At 35.4% G+C, this 22,600-nt stretch overlaps 1 protein-coding gene across 3 annotated transcripts in view; it reads right to left on the reverse strand.

The window, feature by feature from the left end:
* Positions 1 to 22,600, reverse strand: part of EXOC6 (exocyst complex component 6) — a 208,813-nt gene that overhangs the window by 112,313 nt on the left and 73,900 nt on the right. For 2 of the 3 annotated variants that reach the window (XM_065894605.1, XM_065894606.1), the window contains exons 9-13: positions 18,858 to 18,941; positions 8,213 to 8,259; positions 7,969 to 8,089; positions 6,504 to 6,575; positions 1,192 to 1,289 (exon numbers count right to left, since the gene is read on the reverse strand). In XM_065894605.1, coding sequence (XP_065750677.1) covers positions 1,192 to 1,289; positions 6,504 to 6,575; positions 7,969 to 8,089; positions 8,213 to 8,259; positions 18,858 to 18,941 — 422 coding nt within the window. The remainder of the gene's footprint in view (positions 1 to 1,191; positions 1,290 to 6,503; positions 6,576 to 7,968; positions 8,090 to 8,212; positions 8,260 to 18,857; positions 18,942 to 22,600) is intronic. The other variant, XM_065894607.1, reaches the window with a different exon arrangement.

Raw genomic sequence — 22,600 nt, forward strand, 5'->3', positions numbered from 1 at the left:
CTGAGCCTGCGCGTCTGGAGCCTGTGCTCCACAACAAGAGAGGCCGCGATAGTGAGAGGCCCGCGCACCGCGATGAAGACTGGCCCCCGCTTGCCACAACTAGAGAAAGCCCTCGCACAGAAATGAAGACGCACCACAGCAAAAATAAATTAATTCATTAATAAACTCCTACCTACAACATCTTCTTTAAAAAAAAAAAAAACAAAAAAACTTTGTGCCCTGAAGGCAAGTGGTTAAAGTGAAAATAATTGTCCTAATTAGATACTTTAAGATTTTTAATTTAACAATTATGTTGTTTGTAAAAATAGCACTTTCCCCAAACAAAATTTATAAGCCATAAATTTTTGTCTCTAGTACTAAATACCACTGAATATTTACAGCCTCATATCTAATCATTTACTGGGGAAAAAAACTACAGAGATTAGGACTAAAAGTAGAACAATTAAAAATTGATTATAAGTGGTATAGTCACTGTGGAAAGCAGTATGGAGGTCTTCAAAATATTTAACATATATTAACCATACAATCCAGCAATTCCACTTCTGGGTATATGCGCAAAAGAATTGAAAATAGGGACCCAAACAGATAACTGTTCACCAAGGTTCATAGTGGCACCATCCACAATTGCTAAAAGGTGAAAACAACCCAAATATCCTTAAGTGGATGAATGGATAAATAAAATGTGATATACATAATGAAATATTATTTAGCCTTAAAAAGGAATGAAATTTTGACACATACAATATGGATGAAGCTTGAAGACATTATGCTAAGTGAAATAATCCAGATACACAAAAAACAGACAAATCCAGACACAAAAACCAAACATTGTATGATTCTACTTATATGAAGTACCTAGAGTAGTCGAATTCATAGAGACAAAGCAGAATGGTGATTGCCAGGGTCTAGAAGAAGAGAATGGGGGTTACTGTTTAACTGGTACAGAGTTTCAGCTTAGGAAGATAAAAAAGTTCTGGAGATGGATAGTGGTGATGGTTGCAACAATGTGAATATACTTAATGCCACTGAACTGTACATTCATAAAAGGTTAAAATTGTAAGTTTTATGTTATATATATTTTACCACAATAAAAAATATTATAAGCATTTTTTATTGCTAAATGCAAAAACCAATTACTTTAGCATCTGACAAACTTTTTCATTACATTAAGGCACCATGGCTTAGACTAACCTGAAAACTCCAGCCCATTTTTTAAGCAGTGTTTCATTGTATTGATCTCTTATTTCAAATAAAAGGTCAAAAAGTCGGTTCACTGGAAAACCATAACCCTAAAACACACACAAAAAAGCAGATAAACAAATAAAATAAATAAAGATAATCATTTTTTAAAGTTCAGAATACTAGAGAACTGTTTGAAGTGATCACTGTATCACATTGTATGCCATCCTAACAGTACGAAAAAAAGATATCCTTTTGACTTTCTACTAAGTTGTACTAGGTAAAAAAGAGTCTAGAAAGAGTTTTATGAACTGGAATAATTTTTCTATTTCTTCTCTCTCTTTATTGTCTGGATTACATTGTTAACCTTAAAAAGTATTAGAGGGGCTTCCCTGGTGGCGCAGTGGTTGAGAGTCCGCCTGCCGATGCAGGAGACACGGGTTCGTGCCCCGGTCCGGGAGGATCCCACATGCCGCGGAGCGGCTGGGCCCGTGAGCCACGGCCGCTGGGCCTGCGCGTCCGGAGCCTGTGCTCCGCAACGGAAGAGGCCACAACAGTGAGGGGCCCGTGTACCGCAAAAAAAAAAAAAAAAAAAAAAAAGTATTAGAAGTCAGAATTGGAGAAAAAGTTCAAGATTAGTGATCTATACATCTGTGTCTTGGGAAGTTGCCTCTAAATAAGATACAAGAAGAAAAGAGAATACATTCTGTCCGAAACATGATGGTTTCCTTTTGTACCTTCAATTTAACACTGACTTTGTTGTACAGGGAAAAGTTATCAAACGTAACACTCCAAAACTTTATTCCTTTGCAACTCCAAATCCATTTGAAATGCTACCCATATCAGGACCTAACATTTCTGCTCGCCTCAAAGTTGTCCCTATTCCCCTTCAAGGTTTACGTCTTCATCTTTGGTCTTGATCCTATCTCCTCCTGCAGGAACTGCTCCATGGATTATCTACTCTGCTGTGTCTTTAACTTCCACTAGCTCCTTTCTCTTCACTAAATAAACATGCTAAATTGCCTCCCATCTTTAAACCAAGAACAACTAAAGAAAACAAAAAAGCCTTCCCTCAGTTTCCTGTGTCACTCCTTCCATAGCCAAACCTACTACAATCTAACTCTCTCACTCCTATTCCTTTATTGAAACTGCTCTTAGCAATGTCACAGAGAATCTCCTGAATATAAAATTCCATGATCTCTCACTCCATCTTACCTCTGTTTCTTGAAACTCTTCTGTTTTGAATTCTGTAACACCACTCTCTCTCCTTGTTCTCCTTTTATCTATGAGTAATCCTTCTGGATTCCTTTTTTCTTCTATCTCTATCCTTCAATCTTTTCTTCTAGCTCTCTAGGGCAATTTCAAGTTGATTGACTTCAAACACTACTTACTCTTATTATTCTCAATCTGTATCTCTAGCTAGACCTCTATAAATTCTAAATATTTAATTCCAACAGCAATTAGACAGCTCTAGTCAGTCTGCCAACAGGAACATTAACTTATCTCTTCCCTTTCAGACTAAACCACGTGTTCTTCCTATTTCCTATCCCTGTTAATAGTTCTATCATCAATCCAATTTATCAAGAAAGAAACCTGAAAGTCATCTAAATGCCCTCAAAACAAACACATCTAATCAGTCATCAAATTCTTTTGATTTTACCTCCTTTACAAATCTCATTCAAACCTATCATTCTTCTCTATCATTTACTACCTTTATTTCTTCCAGAAATCTTCCCAGTATCACTGTTTTACTTCAGGTCCTTAACATCTCTTGCCTAGACCACTGTAAGAGCTTCCTAAACTGAAATTCCAACCATCCTGTCTCTTTCAACTCAATCTATTACCCAACTCTTAAAATTATCATCTGAAAGTGCACATCTGATCGCGCCACTTCCCTATAGGAAGCTTACTAAAGCCTCACAAGACATGCCACAATCCGGCTCAAACTACCTTATCAGCTTCATTACCACTCTCTGCCCTTCTTTGCTTACACTCAAACACTACAGTTTCTAACACCATTAAGCTGCTCAGCCAGTCTCAGGCTCACCATAGCATACCTCTACCTGTAATTAACACATGCTATTTTGTCTGCCATTAATGCCTCTTCCTTCATATCTACTTGCTGAACTCATATTTCCTTCAAAATCCAGCGCACATTTCAACTTTCTGTGTAGCCTTTCCCAACTCCTGGAATCAAAGTTATCATTCTATCTTCTATGAGCCCAAAGCTCTTTAACATATTACTAAATTAGTATGTCTTATTATACATCTTATTTGTTTACAACTAAAGTGTGAATTTCTTGAAGCCAAGAACATTTATGTCCCTACTGTTCTACTGATTTTTATATCTATCATTGTATATATCATCTAGCTGCTGGCACATAGTGGGTGCTCAAAAAAATGTTAATGAACGAATCAATAAATGCTTGCTTTTTATTTGCTTAATAGGCAGTAAGCAGAACTATGAACATGCTGGTGTTTTTTATTTTTAATTTATTGTTTAGTCAGCTTTGTTTTAAATGGTGAAATAATTACATTTTTAAAAGAAAAAAAAAATTCCTTAAGTTGGCAAAGTGCCAATTTTAAAAGCTAAATATTGTGCAATATTCTTTAATTAGTTAAAGGTTAATTAGAAAAGACCCTCCGCAGGATTCCCCTGGTGGTCCAGTGGTAAGAATCTGCCTTCCAATGCAGGGGATGTGGGTTCGATCCCTGATTGGGGAACTAAGATCCCACATGCCACAGGGCAACTAAGCCGGCACGTTCTCAAGCCTGCGTGCCACAACTAGAGAGCCCGCATGCAGCAACTACTGAGACCGCATGCCACAACTAGAGAGCCCACGTGCTGCAACTACTGAGCCCACATGCTCTGGAGCCCGTACACAACTAGAGAGCCCTCGTGCTGCAACTACTGAGCCTGCGTGCCACAACTAGACAGAAGCCTGCACGCCACAACAAAGATCCCGTGTGCCGCAACTAAGGCCAGACACAGCCAAATAAATAAATAAATAAATAATTTTTTTAAAAAGAGAAGACCTTCCTCAATTCTTCAATTATTAAGTGTAACTTGAAAGGCCAGTATTTATTAATTCAGTGTGAGATTTACCTAATAATCAGCCTGTCAGTATTCAGTGAAATGAAAATACTGCAGGATTTCTGAATAAATAAGAAGAACTGGTTCGTTTTCCTTAACTTTATTTCAAAGTAGTAGGATGAGAAAGGTATATTTACAAGGGTTTATGCACCCATCACTGTTGCTTTTTTTTTTTTTTTTTTTTTTTTTTAATTAATTATTTATTTATTTTTGGCTGTTTTGGGTCTTCGTTTCTGTGCGTGGGCTTTCTCTAGTTGCGGCGAGCAGGGGCCACTCTTCATCGCGGTGCGCGGGCCTCTCACTGTTGAGACCTCTCTTGTTGCAGAGCACAAGCTCCAGACGCGCAGGCTCAGTAGTTGTGGCTCACGGGCTCAGCGGCATGTGGGATCTTCCCAGACCAGGGCTCGAACCCGTGTCCCCTGCATTGGCAGGCGGATTCTCAACCACTGCGCCACCAGGGAAGCCCCCACTGTTGCTTTTTTAATGCTTCTATTATTTGAATGTTGTCTATTACTCCTTGATTCTCTGCAGAGTTCCTTGGAAACACATCAAATACTCAGTCTACAACTGAATCTACAGTTGTACTCAAAGTGCCAACTCAAGAACAGTTTGTATGGTTTTTAAAAAAGAGGTAAGGAGCTTGCACCAGAATATAAATCAATGCTGATACTGATATCAAGAAAGTCTTGTTACCAAAAAAAAAAAAAAAAAAAAAAAAAAAAGCCAACTGAGCTAAATTTTGTACTTAGTGACATAGTTGATTTACATTCTGACAAAAGTTTCTTTTCATTATGGATCCATAACAAACGATTTGTAGACCTGTGATCTCTGGACCATATTTTGAGTAGCAATGCTTTAAGTCATTAAGGATAGCAAAGGTCCCTCAAGTTACTTAGACATAGGCCCCAGATATTAAGGCAGTCTTTAATAAAACTTCCTAAGTTTTCTTACAGAGAGATCAGTATTACAGGTACATTAGTCACAAAATTTATGAAAGCAAAAAAACCCCAAATTATTTTGGTATTACAGTATAAGCCATACAAGCTAATAAAGATGTAAGGTAATAAAATAATTTACTAAGGAGCTTGTGATAGCTTCTCCTTAGGTTTAAGAATAAAATAGATAACTATTATTCTAGGATGGAAAGACTCCTGTGATTAAAGCCAACAATTTAGCATTTGCCAAAGCATTTTTTATGAAGCTATAGATCTAAAAGATTCTCTAAGGGGAAAAAAGATTTACATGTCAAATATGTTGGGAAAATGCTGCATAATCACCTTCTTTTTGGAAACGTATGGTGTAAATTTGCTCTGAGATAGGCTTTTAGTGGAAAAATCTGTTTTGCTTCACTCAGCATTTTCTAAACATTTTTGACCACAGAACTTTTTAAGTAACATCTATTATCACACTTCGGAAAATGCTGGTCTATATTTCACAAAAAAGTTATTCCAATCATAAAAATCCCATAAATATAAGCATGAAAAACAAATGCAATCAATTCTTTATTATCTGTGATCAAGGAGGAGGAACAAGTTTAAAACTTTGATACTGAAAACCACAAAGACATTGAGTTTTAAGATAATTCAGTTTTAACCTTATTTTAAAAAGAAAAACAAAACCCAAAATGCAAAGAAGTAAAGTGATTTGCTCACAGTCACAGTACACCTGAAATTAGGAAGAAAATAAGTACACACAGCTTTCAAACTAGTATGTGTTTTCATATACAGTATCACATTTAAAACTCAAAACAATTCTGAAAACTAATAATTAACAAACTCATTTTCACAAATGAGGATCTAAAGTTTAGAAAAGTTGTAGACATACAATTAGTCAATAGCAAAGGTTGAATATAAACTCCGGGTCTTTGTGATTCCACAGCTCATGTTCATTATCCTCAGGCAGAACTTTAATCTTCTAATTTCTAGTTCAGGGTTCTTTCCACTACACCGTGTATTTTTTTTTTAACTGCAAAAATATTGTATCTACTCTACAGAATGACCAATATTTTAAAAGATGGTAATATTCCCTGAGCTCTGTCCAAGCTTCATAATCAGGAAGGAGGTGGTATTAAAAGTCCTGAGTAATAGGAGAATATCAATACATAAGTAAACATTTGATTACTACTAATTTACTACCATTAAGCCACAATAAAATAAATGAATGTGGTCTATGTTTTGAATAGCTTTAAGTGCTCAAACAGCCATTAACTGAATATTAGATTATCACCCACCTGCAAAGTATCTGCAAATATTACAATGAGATTCTTCAGTTCCAGAACAAGATCAGGATCAGTGCAATAAGACTGTGAGAATGAAGGGTAAGTGGGGGTGGAAACACAAACAAACAAACACACACCAGAGTCATTTGGTTAAAAACTAAGAAATAAAACTTAAAAATTTCTCCCTTAATTTGCCTGATTTACAATAAATTTGAAGTCTTGGTTATTAGATCCACAGCTGGCTTCCTCTATTCATGAAAAATTTCGTAGGGAAAGATCATAACATGACATAACTAAAGTATTTGTATTATATGAAAAGAAATTTTTCTGAAATTTGTACACACTAAACTTTGGTCAAAGCAATGATGCTTATATTTCTAAAAGTCTTTAAATTTTAAGGAACTAGTTATTTCAAATTGAAAAAATGGTTTATATATAGACCATATATTTCTACTTTTCAATTATTTATTCTATTATAAAAGAGATACAATCAATATATTTCTCCAATATAAGAAATGACAATTTAAGTATTTTCTTAGTAATGCACCAAAGAAAAATAATTAATTTCAAAGAGATAGTGAAATTCATTCTTGTTCCCTTAATAGCATGTCATAAGATTTTAAATGTGATATGTTGCATTTAATATATTATGATCTCATACGTGATGCCATGGAATTAATAGGAAGCACACTATCATATTACATATTCATAGCTGGCCTGAATATAAACCATGATAAAATGTATTGTTCTTTATTATAATATGTTAGAAAAAGTTGTAGTTCATTGGACAAACACTGTATCCAGAATCTATGTCCCTGATAAATAAAAATATACTTATAATCTAAATATCACTTAAACTAATAATCTTCCTGCAAAATACTTTCAATCTCTATTCTCAATAATAAAATTTTAAATAACAGATTATAAAACTTTAAGTTTGGGGAAATTTCACTGAAGGTAAACTCCCAAAATTGTCTTAAGAAAAAGTCCACACTAAAAAATTATTAATTTCAATAGTCTTTATAACACACCTAAATGAGTTCAAATTCTGAGAACTGCATATTTTTAAGAAATTTATAACTGTATTACTGCAAACAAATTATAAACATCGAAGAACAAGTTCTACTGAGTTTTAATGGTGGAGTTTACTTTGGAAACAAAGAATCTGGACTGATAATTAAAAACCCTTTCTTCATGGTGCTTTTCAGTGATCTAATGAAGAGGTCAGTTGAGACTAATGAGACCAGCTTAATTCTTCATCTTCTATAATGCTGGACTAAAAGTGTCTTCAGAAGCCCCACTCAGTTGCAATATTACCAGACAAACAAAGGCCTGTCATTACTACTTCCAAATCTGAGCAATTACCAAAAAAAAATGCAGAACTGATGGAGGTATAGTTTCCTTCTGACATTATGCATTTCAGAAGTTCTAGAAGTAACTGAATTAAAAATTTAGTAACATAAATTGTCTGACTTACTGAATGAGCTCTAAGGACAGCAATTATCTTTGAGAGGGCCATGTTCCAAAGTTCATCAGTGTATGCCCTGGTTACTAATCCTTGGGTCACATGTAAAATGTGATCTTCCACCACAAAGAACCTAAGAACAGTAATTACCAAAATAACATGAGTTAAAAAAAAATTAAAACCTAAATAGGAGGTCATTAGTTCTGACACATAACACAATATCAAAATAATACTTATTGCCATATTAGATACATACCCTACAATTTGAGTGAAATATCTTCTATAGCCATCAACTGTTTCATGCTTTAAATGAAAAATAAAAATCAATTTAAAACAATAAATATCAGTAACATAAAAGTAAGTTCCAAATCAGTGCAACATTTATTAACAAATATTTATTGAGAGTCTACTATATGCTGCATACATTTATAAGGCACCAAGGATACACTGGTAAATAACAAAAAGTCCTTACCCCTCATGGAACTTGCATTCAAAAGGAAATGAACAATAAACAAATTAAAAAGTCAGTATGATTTCAGAACCTCCTTCTCAGCAGGCTAGTTCAAGCTACCATCATCTCTCACTTGGACAATTACATCATTCTCCTACCTAGTCTTCCAAGCTTTCAGGCTTGATCCCTACAGTCTATTCTCCAGACAGCTGCCAGAATGATAGTTTTTCAAACAGTAATCAAATAATTATATCATTTGCTAAAAACCCTCCAATGACTTTTCCTGTGATTCACAATAAAAGTCAAATTCCTTTAAAATGGTCTACGATTTCCCACTGTTTATAATTTTAACAATAGGTATACAGGAAAATATTTGATCATTTGAATTTCATAAAAGTGTACTACATGAAATATAACAATTAAGTTCAAATATTATATTTTATATATTTCATAAAAGTGATCAAAAATTTCAAACATCTGGATTTTTTCAGGAGGGGACTGTTATTACTTTTTGGCTTAAAAATACTATGATCAGAGAATACAGTCTCCATGACACAAATGTTTGATATTTCTTGATACCTGCTTTATAACACAGTATGTAGTCACATTTTATGTTCCATGTGTACTTAAAAAAATGTTTCTACAGGTGTTGAAACAGAATTCCTTTTTTTTTTTTTTGGCTGCACTGTGTGGCTTTTGGGATCTCAGTTCCCCGACCAGGGACTGAACCTGGGCCCATGGCAGTGAAAGCGCTGAGTCTTAACCACTGGACCCTCAAGGAATTCCCAAACAGAATTCTATACAGTTTATTAGATAAGCCTATTAAGCATGTTCTGTATTCTTACTAATATTCTGTCTACTGGCTGATAAGATACTGAAGCATCCACTATGCTTATGGATGTTTTTATTTATCCGTTAAGCTGTGGCAATTTTGCTTTAAATATTTTGAGTCAATGTTATCAAGTACTTGTAGATTTAAATCACCATTTTTATCAACTCTAAGACATAAATTTTTTTTATTATTCTAGCTTTTTAAAATTATATTTAAGTAGAGAAGCAAGAAGAACAGAAGCAAGAAGGACAGAAGCAAGGAGACAGCAGAAGCAAGAAGAATTACAATCCTGCAGCCTGTGGAACAAAAACCACATTCGCAGAAAGACAAGATGAAAAGGCAGAGGGCTATGTACCAGATGAAGGAACAAGATAAAACCCCAGAAAAACAACTAAATGAAGTGGAGATAGGCAACCTTCCAGAAAAAGAATTCAGAATAATGATAGTTAAGATGATCCAGGACCTTGGAAAAAGAATGGAGGCAAAGATCGAGAAGATGCAAAAAATGTTTAACAAAGACCCAGAAGAATTAAAGGACAAACAAACAGAGATGAACAATACAATAACTGAAATGAAAAATACACTAGAAGGAATCAATAGCAGAATAACTGAGGCAGAAGAACGGATAAGTGACCTGGAAGACAGAATGGTGGAATTTGCTGCTGTGGAACAGAATAAAGAAAAATGAATGAAAAGAAATGAAGACAGCCTAAGAGACCTCTGGGACAACATTAAATGCAACAACATTCACATTATAGGGGTCCCAGAAGGAAAAGAGAGAAAGAACCTGAAAAAATATTTGAAGAGATTATAGTCGAAAACTTCCCTAACATGGGAAAGGAAATAGCCACCCAAGTCCAGGAAGCGCACAGTCCCATACAGAATAAACCCAAGGAGAAACACACCGAGACACATAGTAATCAAACTGGCAAAAATTAAAGACAAAGAAAAATTATTGAAAGCATCAAGAGAAAAACAACAAATAACATACAAGGGAACTCCCATACGGTTAACAGCTGATTTCTCAGCAGAAACTCTACAAGCCAGAAGGGAGTGGCATGATATACTCAAAGTGATGAAAGGGAAGAACCTACAACCAAGATTACTCTACCTGGCAAGGATCTCATTCAGATTCGATGGAGAAATCAAAAGCTTTACAGACAAGCAAAAGCTAAGAGAATTCAGCACCACCAAACCAGCTCTATAACAAATGCTAAAGGAATTCTCTAAGTGGGAAACACAAGAGAAGAAAAGGACCTACAAAAACAAACCCAAAACAATTAAGAAAATGGTACTAGGAACATACATATCAATAATTACCCTAAACATGAATGGATTAAATGCTCCAACCAAAAGACACAGGCTTGGTGAATGGATACAAAAACAAGACCCATATATAGGGTGTCTACAAGAGACCCACTTCAGACCTAGGGACACATACAGACTGAAAGTGAGGGGATGGAAAAAGATATTCCATGCAAATGGAAATCAAAAGAAAGCTGGAGTAGCAATACTCATATCAGATAAAATAGACTTTAAAATAAAGAATGTTACAAGAGACAAGGAAGGACAGTACATAATGATCAAGGGATCAATCCAAGAAGAAGAGATAACAATTATAAATATATATGCACCCAACACAGGAGCACCTCAATACATAAGGCAACTGCTAACAGCTATAAAAGAGGAAATTGACAGTAACACAATAATAGTGGGGGACTTTAACACCTCACTTACACCAATGGACAGCTCATCCAAAATGAAAATAAATAAGGAAACAGAAGCTTTAAATGACACAATAGACCAGATAGATTTAATTGATATTTATATAGGACATTCCATCCAAAAACAGCAGATTATACTTTCTTCTCAAGTACACACAGAATATTCTCCAGGATAGGTCACATCTTGGGTCACAAATCAAGCCTCAGTAAATTTAAGAAAATTGAAATCATACCAAGCATCTTTTCTGACCACAACGCTATGAGATTAGAAATCAATTACAGGGGGAAAAAAAACGTAAAAAACACAAACACATGGAGGCTAAACAATACGTTACTAAATAACCAAGAGATCACTGAAGAAATCAAAAAGGAAATGAAAAAATACCTAAAGACAAATGACAATGAAAACACGACGATCCAAAACCTATGGGATGCAGCAAAAGCAGTTCTAAGAGGGAAGTTTATAGCTATACAAGCCTACCTCAAGAAACAAGAAAAAGCTCAAATAAACAATCTAAACTTACACCTAAAGGAACTAGAGAAAGAAGAACAAACAAAACCCAAAGTTAGCAGAAGGAAAGAAATCATAAAGAGCAGAGCAGAAATAAATGCAATAGAAACAAAGAAAACAATAGTAAAGATCAATAAAACTAAAAGCTGGTTCTTTGAGAAGATAAACCAAACTGATAAACCATCAGCCAGACTCATCAAGAAAAAGAGGGAGAGGACTCAAATCAATAAAATTAGAAATGAAAGAGAAGTTACAACAGACACCACAGAAATACAAAGCATCCTAAGAGACTACAACAGGCAACTCTATGCCAATAAAATGGACAACCTGGAAGAAATGGACAAATTCCTAGAAAGGTATAACTTTCCAAGACTGAACCAGGAAGAAATAGAAAATATGAACAGACCAATCACAAGTAATGAAATTGAAACTGTGATTAAAAATCTTCCAACTGGGCTTCCCTGGTGGCGCAGGGGTTGAGAGTTTGCCTGCCGATGCACGGGACACGGGTTCGTGCCCTGGTCCAGGGGGATCCCACGTGCCGTGGAGTGGCTGGGCCCGTAAGCCATGGCCGCTGAGCCTGCGCGTCTGGCGCCTGTGCTCCACAACAGGAGAGGCCACGACAGTGAGAGGCCTGCGTACCACAAAAAAAAAATCTTCTAACAAACAAAAGTCCAGGACCAGATGGCTTCACAGGTGAATTCTATCAAACATTTAGAGAAGAGCTAACACCCATCCTTCTCAAACTCTTCCAAAAATTGCAGATGAAGGAACACTCCCAAATTCATTCCATGAGGCCCCCATCACCCTGATACCAAAACTAGACAAAGATACTACAAAAAAAGAAAACTATAGACCAATATCACTGATGAATACACATGCAAAAATCCTCAACAAAATACTAGCAAACAGAATCCAACAACACATTAAAAGGATCATATACCATGACCAAGTGGGATTTATCCCAGGGATGCAAGGATTCTTCCATATATGCAAATCAATCAGTGTGATACACCATATTAACAAACTGAAGAATAAAAACCATACTATCATCTCAATAGATGCAGAAAAAGCTTTTGACAAAATTCAACACCTATTTATGATAAAAACTCTCCAGAAAGTGGGCATAGAGGGAACCTACCTCAACATAATAAAGGCCATATACAACAAACCCACAGCAAACATCATTCTCAATGGTGAAAAACTGAAAGCATTTCCTCTAAGATCAGGAACAAGACAAGGATGTCCACTCTCACCACTATTATTCAACATAGTTTTGGAAGTCCTAGCCACAGCAATCAGAGAAGAAAAAGAAATAAGAGGAATACAAATTGGAAAAGAAGAAGTAAAACTGTCACTGTTTGCAGAGGACATGATACTATACATAGAGAATCCTTAAAATGCCACCAGAAAACTACTAGAGCTAATCAATGAACTTGGTAAAGTTGCAGGATACAAAATTAATGCACAGAAATTTCTTGCTTTCCTATACACTAATGAAGAAAAATCCGAAAGAGAAATTAAGGAAACTCTCCCATTTACCATTGCAACAAAAAGAATAAAATACCAGGGAATAAACCTACCTAGGGAGACAAAAGACCTGTATGCAGAAAACTATAAGACACTGATGAAAGAAATTAAAGATGATACCAACAGATGAAGAGATACACCATGTTCTTGGATTGGAAGAATCAATATTGTGAAAATGACTATACTACCCAAAGCAATCTACAGATTCAATGCAATCCCTATCAAATTACCAATGGCAGTTTTTATAGAACTAGAACAAAAAATTCTTAAAATTTGTATAGAGACACAAAAGACCCCAAATAGCCAAAGCAGTGTTGAGGGAAAAAAACGGAGCTGGAGGAATCAGACGCCCTGACTTCAGACTATACTACAAAGCTACAATAATCAAGACAATATGGTACTGGCACAAAAACAGAAATATAAATCAATGGAACAAGATAGAAAGCCCAGAGATAAACCCACGGACCTATGGTCAACTAATCTATGACCAAGGAGGCAAGGATATACAATGGAGAAAAGACAGTCTCTTCCATAAGTGGTGCTGGGAAAACCTGACAGCTACATGTAAAAGAATGAAATTAGAACACTTCCTAACACCATACAGAAAAATAAACTCAAAATGGATTAGAGACCTAAATGTAAGTCCAGACACTGTAAAACTCTTAGAGGAAAACATAGGAAGAACACTCTTTGACATAAATCACAGCAAGATCTCTTTTGATCCACCTCCTAGAGTAATGGAAATAAAAACAAAAATAAACAAATGGGACCTAATGAAACTTCAAAGCTTTTGCACAGCAAAGGAAACCATAAACAAGATGAAAATACAACCCTCAGAATGGGAGAGAATATTCGCAAACGAATCAATGGACAGAGGATTAATCTCCAAAATATATAAGCAGCTCATGCAGCTCAATTAAAAAAACAAACAACTCAATCCAAAAATGGGCAGAAGACCTAAACAGACATTTCTCCAAAGAAGACATACAGATGGTCAAGAAGCACATGAAAAGCTGCTCAATATCACTAATTATTAGAGAAATGCAAATCAAAAGCACAATTAGGTATCACCTCACACCAGTTAGAATAGGCATCATCAGAAATTCTACAAACAACAAATGCTGGAGAGGGTGTGGAGGAAAGGGAACCCTCTTGCACTGTTGGTGGGAAGGTAAATTGATACAGCCACTATGGAGAACAGTATGGAGGTTCCTTAAAAAACTAAAAATAGAATTACCATATGACGCAGCAATCCCACTACTGGGCATATACCTAGAGAAAACTGTAATTGAAAAAGACACATGCACCCCAATGTTCATTGCTGCACTACTTACAGTAGCCAGTTCATGGAAGCAACCTAAATGCCCATCGACAGACAAATGGGTAAAGAAGATGTGGTACATATATACAATGGAATATTACTCAGACATAAAAAGGAATGAAATTGGGTCATTTGTAGAGACGTGGATGGATCTAGAGACTGTCATACAGAGTGAAGTAAGTCAGAAAAACAAATATCGTATATTAACACATATATGTGGAACCTAGAAAAATGGTACAGATGAACTGGTTTGCAGAGCAGAAATTGAGACACAGATGTAGAGAAAAAATAAAAATTATATTTAAGTATATATTGTTTCTATTCTTTTAGTGGTTACAGAAATTACATTATGCATACTTAAGTAATCAAACTCTAAAATTAATCAATAATTTTACTCTTTTCTGGACAATTCCAAAAGTGTAGAACAGTTTCACTTCATTAACTTCCATCTCACTCTAATGTTTATGTTATTGTTACTGTGCGTTTCAACTCTATCTTGTTTTAATGTCCATAATATTTTATTAATATTATTTTCTACAGTCAACACAGATTTGTCCACATATTTATACTTTCCTTGCTATTCATTCATTCTAGCATCTCATATCTTCCATTTGGCATCACTTTCCTTTTGACTGCAGTATATCCTTTCTTTAGTAAGGGTGTGTCTTGGTAACAAACTCTCCTCTTCTTTGCCTGAAAATGTCTATCTTTGCCCTTGTTCCGCTGAATATAGAATCCCAGGAAGACAGTTATTTTCCTTCAGCACTGAAAATATTCCACTGTCTTGTTTATTTGAAAATAATCTCTTCTCTCTGGGTATTTCTGAGGTCTTCTCTTTATCTTTGCTTTTAAAGTCAAATTTACTGAGGCATAATTTACATAAAGCAAAATTAAAACGCTTTTTACATACAGAGTCCGATGAGTTTTGATGAACGTAGACATTTGTGTCACCACAACCAAAATCAAGATATAGAATATTTCCATCTCATAAAAAGTTCCCTTTATGCCCCTCTATAGTGAATCACTCTGCCCAACCCTGGCCCTTTGTCACAGATCCCATTCTATCCCATAGTTTTGCCTTTTCAAAAATGTCATGTAACACAAATCGTACTATACATAACTTTGCTGTATCTGAATTTTTTCACCTAGAATAGTGTTTTTAAGATTTATCCATGTCACTGCATGTATCAGTTCCTTTTCTACTGCTGAGTAGTATTCCATTATGTTGAGGTACAACTTTTTTTTTTTTTTTTTTGGTATGCAGGCCTCTCACTGTTGTAGCCTCTCCCGTTGCGGAGCACAGGCTCCAGACGTGCAGGCTCAGTGGCCATGGCTCACGGGCCTAGCTGCTCCATGGCATGTGGGATCTTCCCGGACCAGGTCACGAACCCGTGTCCCCTGCATTGGCAGGCGGACTCTCAACCACTGCGCCACCAGGGAAGCCCGAGATACAACAATCTGTTTGTCTATTCACTAGCTCACAGACATTTGAGATGTTTCCAGTTTCTGCCATTTATGAATAAAGCTACTATAAACATTCACATATGAGCCACTATGTGGATAAATTTTGATCTCTCACAGGTAAAAACCTAGAAGTGCTGGGTCATATGGCAAGTGTATGCTTAACATTATAACAAACTGTCAAACTATTTTCCAAAGTGGCAGTACAATATTTATACCTATCAGAAGTTTATGAGAGTTCTACCTGCTCCAAATCCTCACCAGCACTTGCTATTATCGATCTTTTTAATTTTAGCCATTCTAGTAGGTATGTAAAAGTGTCTCATTGTGGTTTTAATTTGCATTTCCCTGATGAAAAATGATATTTAACATCTTTTCATGTGCTTACTTGCCATCTGTGTATCTTTGGTAAAATGTCTATTTGAATCTTTTTAGTCTGTCTTTAGTTAGTTATACAAGTTCTTTATATATTCTGGATACAAGCCTTTTATTAGACATGAGTTTTGCAAATGTTCTCTCCATCTATGTCTTGTCTTTTCATTTTCTTTATACTGCCTTTTGAAGGGTAGAAGTTTTCCATTTTGATGTTCAATCTATCAATTTCTTTCTTTTATAGTTCATGCTTTATGTATGTCACCCAAGAAAATACTGCCTAACCCAAAGTCACAAAGATTTTAACCTTTGTTTTTTCTAAAAGTTTTACAATTTTAGCTCTTATATTTGGGTCCATGATCCATTTCTTGAAATGTTGAATGAGGTAAGCATCAACATTCATTTTTTTGCACATGGATAATTTCATTCTCTTGTAGTAAAAAGACACACTGTACAATTTCAAGTTTTTTAATATTTATTGAGATTTATTTTATTACCCAGAATATGATCTATCTTGGTGAAACTTCCAGGTACACTTGGAAAAGCACGTGTATTCTGCTGCTTTGGGTGAATTATTTGATAAATGTCAATTAGTTCACTTAGCTCATAATGTTTTTCAGGTCTTCTATTTTCTCTTTATCTTTGGTGTTCTACATTTTCATTTTAAGTTCTCTAAAAGTGTACTTCTTTTTATTTAACCTACTTGGATTCCTTGGACTTGACTGTAGGTTTCTGTTTCTCATCTGTCTTAGTAAGTTCTCAGGTATTACCTCAAATATTCCTCTGTCCCTCTTGTTCTATCCTTTCTTTCTAAAACTGCAACTAAATATGTTAGACCTCTCTGTATCTCCTCTATCTTTCTTCTATATTTTTATTCTTTTGTCACTCTATGATGTAGTCTAGCAAGTTCTTCAGATCAACTAAGAGAATTCATCAACCTGTTCACAAAATTTTTCATGTTGGCTAGTATATCTTTTTTTTTATTTTTTTGTGGTACGCGGGCCTCTCACTGCTGTGGCCTCTCCCATTGAGGAGAACAGGCTCCGGACGCGCAGACTCAGCAGCCATGGCTCACAGGCCCAGCCACTCCGTGGCATGTGGGATCTTCCTGGACCGGGGCACAAACCCGTGTCCCCTGCATTGGCAGGCGGACTCTCAACCACTGCGCTACCAGGGAAGCCCTGGCTAATATATCTTTAATTACTAGGTATTCTACTTGATTTTTTTTCCACATTTTTTTGGTAATTCCTTTAGAGTTTCTTGTTGCCTAATGATATCAGCAAGCTTGCCTTTTATTTCTTTAAATATAATAGTGTTATTTTATATTCTATGCCTAATAACTCAAACATTGAAAGTCTTTTACAATTAATTTCTGTTGTCAATATTTCTAATGATTCTCACTTGTTTGATAGCTAATTCTGAGTATGAGTTGCTAATTTTCCTTGAAACCTCAACTATGGATATCCTTTAATTTGGTATGAAGGTTCGGAGAAGAACTGCATTTGCTTCTACTAGGCACCTGGAGACAATATCAAAATGGAACCACTTTAAATTTTCAGCTTGAGATTTTTTTCATTATCCAAGTAGAATGAATTTGGATTGCAAACACATTTGAGGAACTGCTTGTTATGAATTCTCAGAGATTTTTTTCTCTTTGTTCACTCAGCACTAGGATTTGGGATAGGCAATTTTCTTTAGTGTATTTGGCAGAGGACCAGAGTTTTTGCTAGATGGTTTTATCTCTAGGTCATACTAATAATGGGCTGTAATTCTTTGGAGTCTCAGCCTTACAAAGGAGACAGTCTCTTATCACCCACTTTGGGTGACTCTATGCTTAGCCCCCTGTACCCCTATGTCCTCAAAACTTATGCTTTCCCATTCAGCCCATGCCCCTAGGATAAAAGCTACATTCAGTTCTTCATTATGCCTGTCTGAATTTCTTTCCTCATTTAGGTTTTCCTGTTTTGTTTTTCTTATATTTAGTTGTACTGAGGTATAAGTTACATGAACAAAACTCTTTTTCATGTGCTGTTTCTATGTGTTTTCACAAATACATCTAGTCACATACCTATCACCGTAACCAACATATAGAACAGTTCCATATTGACTTAGTTTGCTTTTTTTTTTACATTATGGATTATTTTATTTCAATTTTTCCTTATTTTTCTACAGTGAATACATCACAATTTTATAATCAAAAAAATACATATATTCTTGAGAATGACTAATAAAAATCCCACAAACAAAGCCCTTTCAGATTACTTATTTCGTCTTTGTCAGGACTATACTTTCCTACCTGATCCTCAGTACATTTAAAAAGAATTTAAGATTTTAAAAAATGTTTTATCCAGCACCTTTAGTTGTTTTTGCAGTAGAACAATTAATCAAGATACACAGTCTACCACATCGTCAGAAACTAATTATCACTCCCTGACATTTTATATATTTACTTATTTATCTTTTTATGTATTCATTGTCTTATTTATTCACTTACAGTCTATCTTCCCTAATAGAATGTAAGTTCATGAGAGAAGGGACTTAGCCATAGCCATTTTGTTCACTGCTGTAACCTTCACACCTAAACCAATGATTGGAAATGGTAGGTATTCAATAAATATTTGTAGTTGAATGCATGCCTTGAAGAAATTAAAGAGGATAAAAACTTCAACATAACCAATTCAAAATTTTCACATACTTACCATATTTGACTGGGGTTGCAATACCAGTCTTGCCTGTTTCTTTCTTTGTTTTCGGTAATAATTTTCAAATGTTTCCTCATCACCCTAAAATAAAATCAGAAGAGTAATGAAAAACACACATACACAAACACACTGCTAAACAGAAAACTTTACCCCGTAAGAGTCAATTTTCAGTTTTTAACAACTGGATTTAAATGCGGAATGGTATTTCATATTGAATACCAAGAACAAGTTCTGGCATTATGGTTCATAGATAGTAACCTTGTTTGGTATCATGACGATTAAGAAGACTAAAGGTAAGTTCAAATAATTTGACTGTTGCCCAACTTGTCACTTAGCCTTTATACATTTTTGACTGACGAAAGAAAATATCGCTGTCAGTGAGGGAAATTAAGAAAATTAGTTGGCAAGCCTCAACTTCTGAACATGTTGTACAAGAACTAAGAAAATCTGACCACAGGACAAAATATACTATTTCTAACATGGTTTACTATTAATCTGCACAGGAAGAGAAAGGGAGGAACCCTTTGTGAATACTTTCCCTTGATTAATCATTAAAGAAGACTTCTCCTTTATTTGGCACCTTGGAAGTTTTTACACATCAAGACAATGCACAATGGTACCACCAGGTATCAGTGAAGGATATGTCTTTCTTTTATAAAGTAAGTGTGGTAGCCTCCAAGACACCCCCCAAAGATCCCTTGTCTCCTCCCACATTGTACCAAGGTTGGTCTACGTGACCAATAGAATGCAGGAGAAGTAAAAGTATGTTACTTCTGAGATTAAGTTATAAAAGGCATCATGGTTTTCATTTGGCCTCTCTCAGATCACTCACTTCTGGGGAAAGCCAGTTGCCACGTCACGAAGACTATCAGGCAGACTTGCAGACAGCCCATGCGGCAAGAAACTGAGACCTGACAACAGCCACATTTGTTACACAGGTATAAAGATACAGTCTTTCCCAGAGGACTTAGTGCCTGTTGACATAAACTCCCAGATAAAGTATATAATGTGTCTGTATTAAAAACTGAGTGTTGTGTTAAAGAGTCAATTACTAAATGCAGCAAATCTTTATGAAATATCAGGTAAAATGGAAGGCACTGGGGAAAGAACAACAAACAACACTCATGGTCTCTTGCAGATCATACACATATAGAACAGGAATAATACAAAGTAACAGAAGTGCCTACTGGAACTCACTGTAGCACGGTGCCATAAAAGACAGAAAAATTGAGCACTATCAAAGCAAAAAATCATTCTTCTACACCAAACTCAAAACTTATAGGAGAACATCCAATTTAAAGGAGTTGTGAAAGAATAAGACTTCATGTGGGGCTTCCCTGGTGGCACAGTGGTTAAGAATCCACCTGCCAATGCAGGGGACACAGGTTCGAGCCCTCGTCCGGGAAGATCCCACGTGACGCGGAGCAACTAAGCCCATGCGCCACAACTACTGAAGCCCGTGTGCCTAGAGCCCGTGCTCCGCAACAAGAGAAGCCACCACAATGAGAAGCCCGCGCACCGCAACTAAGAGTAGCCCCAACTCGCCGCAACTAGAGAAAGCCCGCACACAGCAGCGAAGACCCAACACAGCCAAAAATAAATAAATAAAATAAATTTATAAAAACAAAACAAAACAAAAAAACAACTTCATGTGAGTAGACAAAAGGAAGCCTAGTTTTCAATGTTACTACAGATAGCAGTGTAATCGTGATGGAACCTACCCTCTGTTTGCCTCAGGTATGAATGCAGTTAAATGTATATACTACCACCTCACATTGAAAAGAATCTATGAAGTTAAGGTAGCTTATAATCACACACATTGAAAAAACTATTTTATCAGAGACTAGACTAAAAGTATTATTGTTTTGATACTACACTATGATTTATTATAGCTTTAAAAAGAGAAATTCTTCTTAAAGGTCTATTCAATAAAGTTCAACACACTTGAAACGTCACTTACTTATCTGTAAAACAGCAAGTTTACATTGATATTGTGCTGTTAGATCACTTTCATCTCAGCTAGGAAGTGCAGAACTAGTCCTGTCTTTTAATAGAGGACTAAAAGAAAAAAGTTAACAAATAAAGATAGTTCTATTTGCTCTAATTAACATAATTACCATTCTTTTTTCAACTACATAAATAATCCAAACCTCAAAACTCCTTAAAAGTAAATGGCTTAAGAAGGCAGTGGGATGACATATTCAAAGCGCTGAAAGAAAAACCAAGAATTCTATATCCAACAAAACTACTCTTAAAAAGCAAAGGAGAGGGAATTCCCTGGTGGTCTAGTGGTTAGGACTCTGTGCTTTCACTGCCGAGGGCCCAGGTTCAATCCCTGGTTGCGGAACTAAGATCCCACAAGCTACACAGTGTGGCCAAAAAAAAATAAAAGGAAAAGAGAAATTAAGACACTCCCAGATAAACAAAATTGAGAGAATTTGACACTACCAGAACCTTCCCTAAAAGAAACACTAACAGGAGTACTTCAGGCAGAAACGCAAGGACACTAGACAGTAACTCTAATTCACATGAAGAAATAAAAAGTACCAGTAAAAGTAAATACAGAGGAAAATATAAAGACAGTATATGTGTATTTTTGTTTGTAACTCTTTTCTTCTAATTTAAAAAAACAACTGCATAAAGAATTATAAAACTGTGTCAATGGCTAATGTGTAAATATATAATTAGTATGAGAACAATAACACAAAGGAGAGGGATTAATGAGAACTAATTATACTGTTTTGAAATAAAGATGTTACGTGTAATTCCCAGGGCAAACACTAAGAAAATACTAAATATATAAATATGTGTGTGTGTGTGTGTGTGTGCGCATATAAATAAATGACAAGGGAATTAAAATGGTACATGAGAAAATATCTATTTGATGCAAAAGAAGGCAATAATGGAGAAAGAGAGGAACAAAAAAAAGACATCAGACATTAAAACAACCAGTAGATGTAAATCCTACCTTATCAGTAATTACATTAAATATAAATGAACTAAACAATCCAATCAATAGGAAGAGATCAGCAGACTGAACTGAAAAGAAAACAGATCCATCTATATGCTATCCTACAAGAGACACACTTTAGATTCAAAGACACAAAAAGGTCAAAAATAACATAATAAAAAAAATACCAAAAAAAAAAATTATATATATACCATGCCAAGAGTAACCAAAAGAGCCTGAGTGCCTATACTAATATCAGCCAAAATAGAATTTAAGACAAAAAATATTACAAAGAAAGACATTTTATAGTGAAAAAAGGTCTTACTACAGAGACATAACAATTATAAACATATACACACATAACAACAAAGCCTCAAAAATATATGAAGCAAAACATGGCAGAACTAAGGAAGAACAGACAATTCAACAGTTATAGCTGGAGGCTTCAATAATCCCATTTTTAATAACAGACAAAACAAGCAAAAGATCAACAAGGATAAAGAAGATTTGAACACTATAATCAACTAAACCTAACTGATGGCTATAGAAAACACCACCCAACAACAGCCAGATACACATTATTCTCAAGTATACATGAAACATTCTCCAGGATAAAGCATATGTTATGCCATAAAACAAGCCTCAATAAAGTTAAAAGGACTGGAATCATACAAAGTATGATCTGTGACTACAGTGGGATTAAATTAGGAATCAATGACAGAAGAACTTTTGTTTGTGAACAGAAATTCACAAACATGGAGATTAAACACATTTCTAAATAACTAATGGG

The sequence above is a fragment of the Phocoena phocoena genome, chromosome 16 (assembly GCF_963924675.1).
Source record: "Phocoena phocoena chromosome 16, mPhoPho1.1, whole genome shotgun sequence".
Taxonomy (NCBI): Eukaryota; Metazoa; Chordata; class Mammalia; order Artiodactyla; family Phocoenidae; genus Phocoena; species Phocoena phocoena.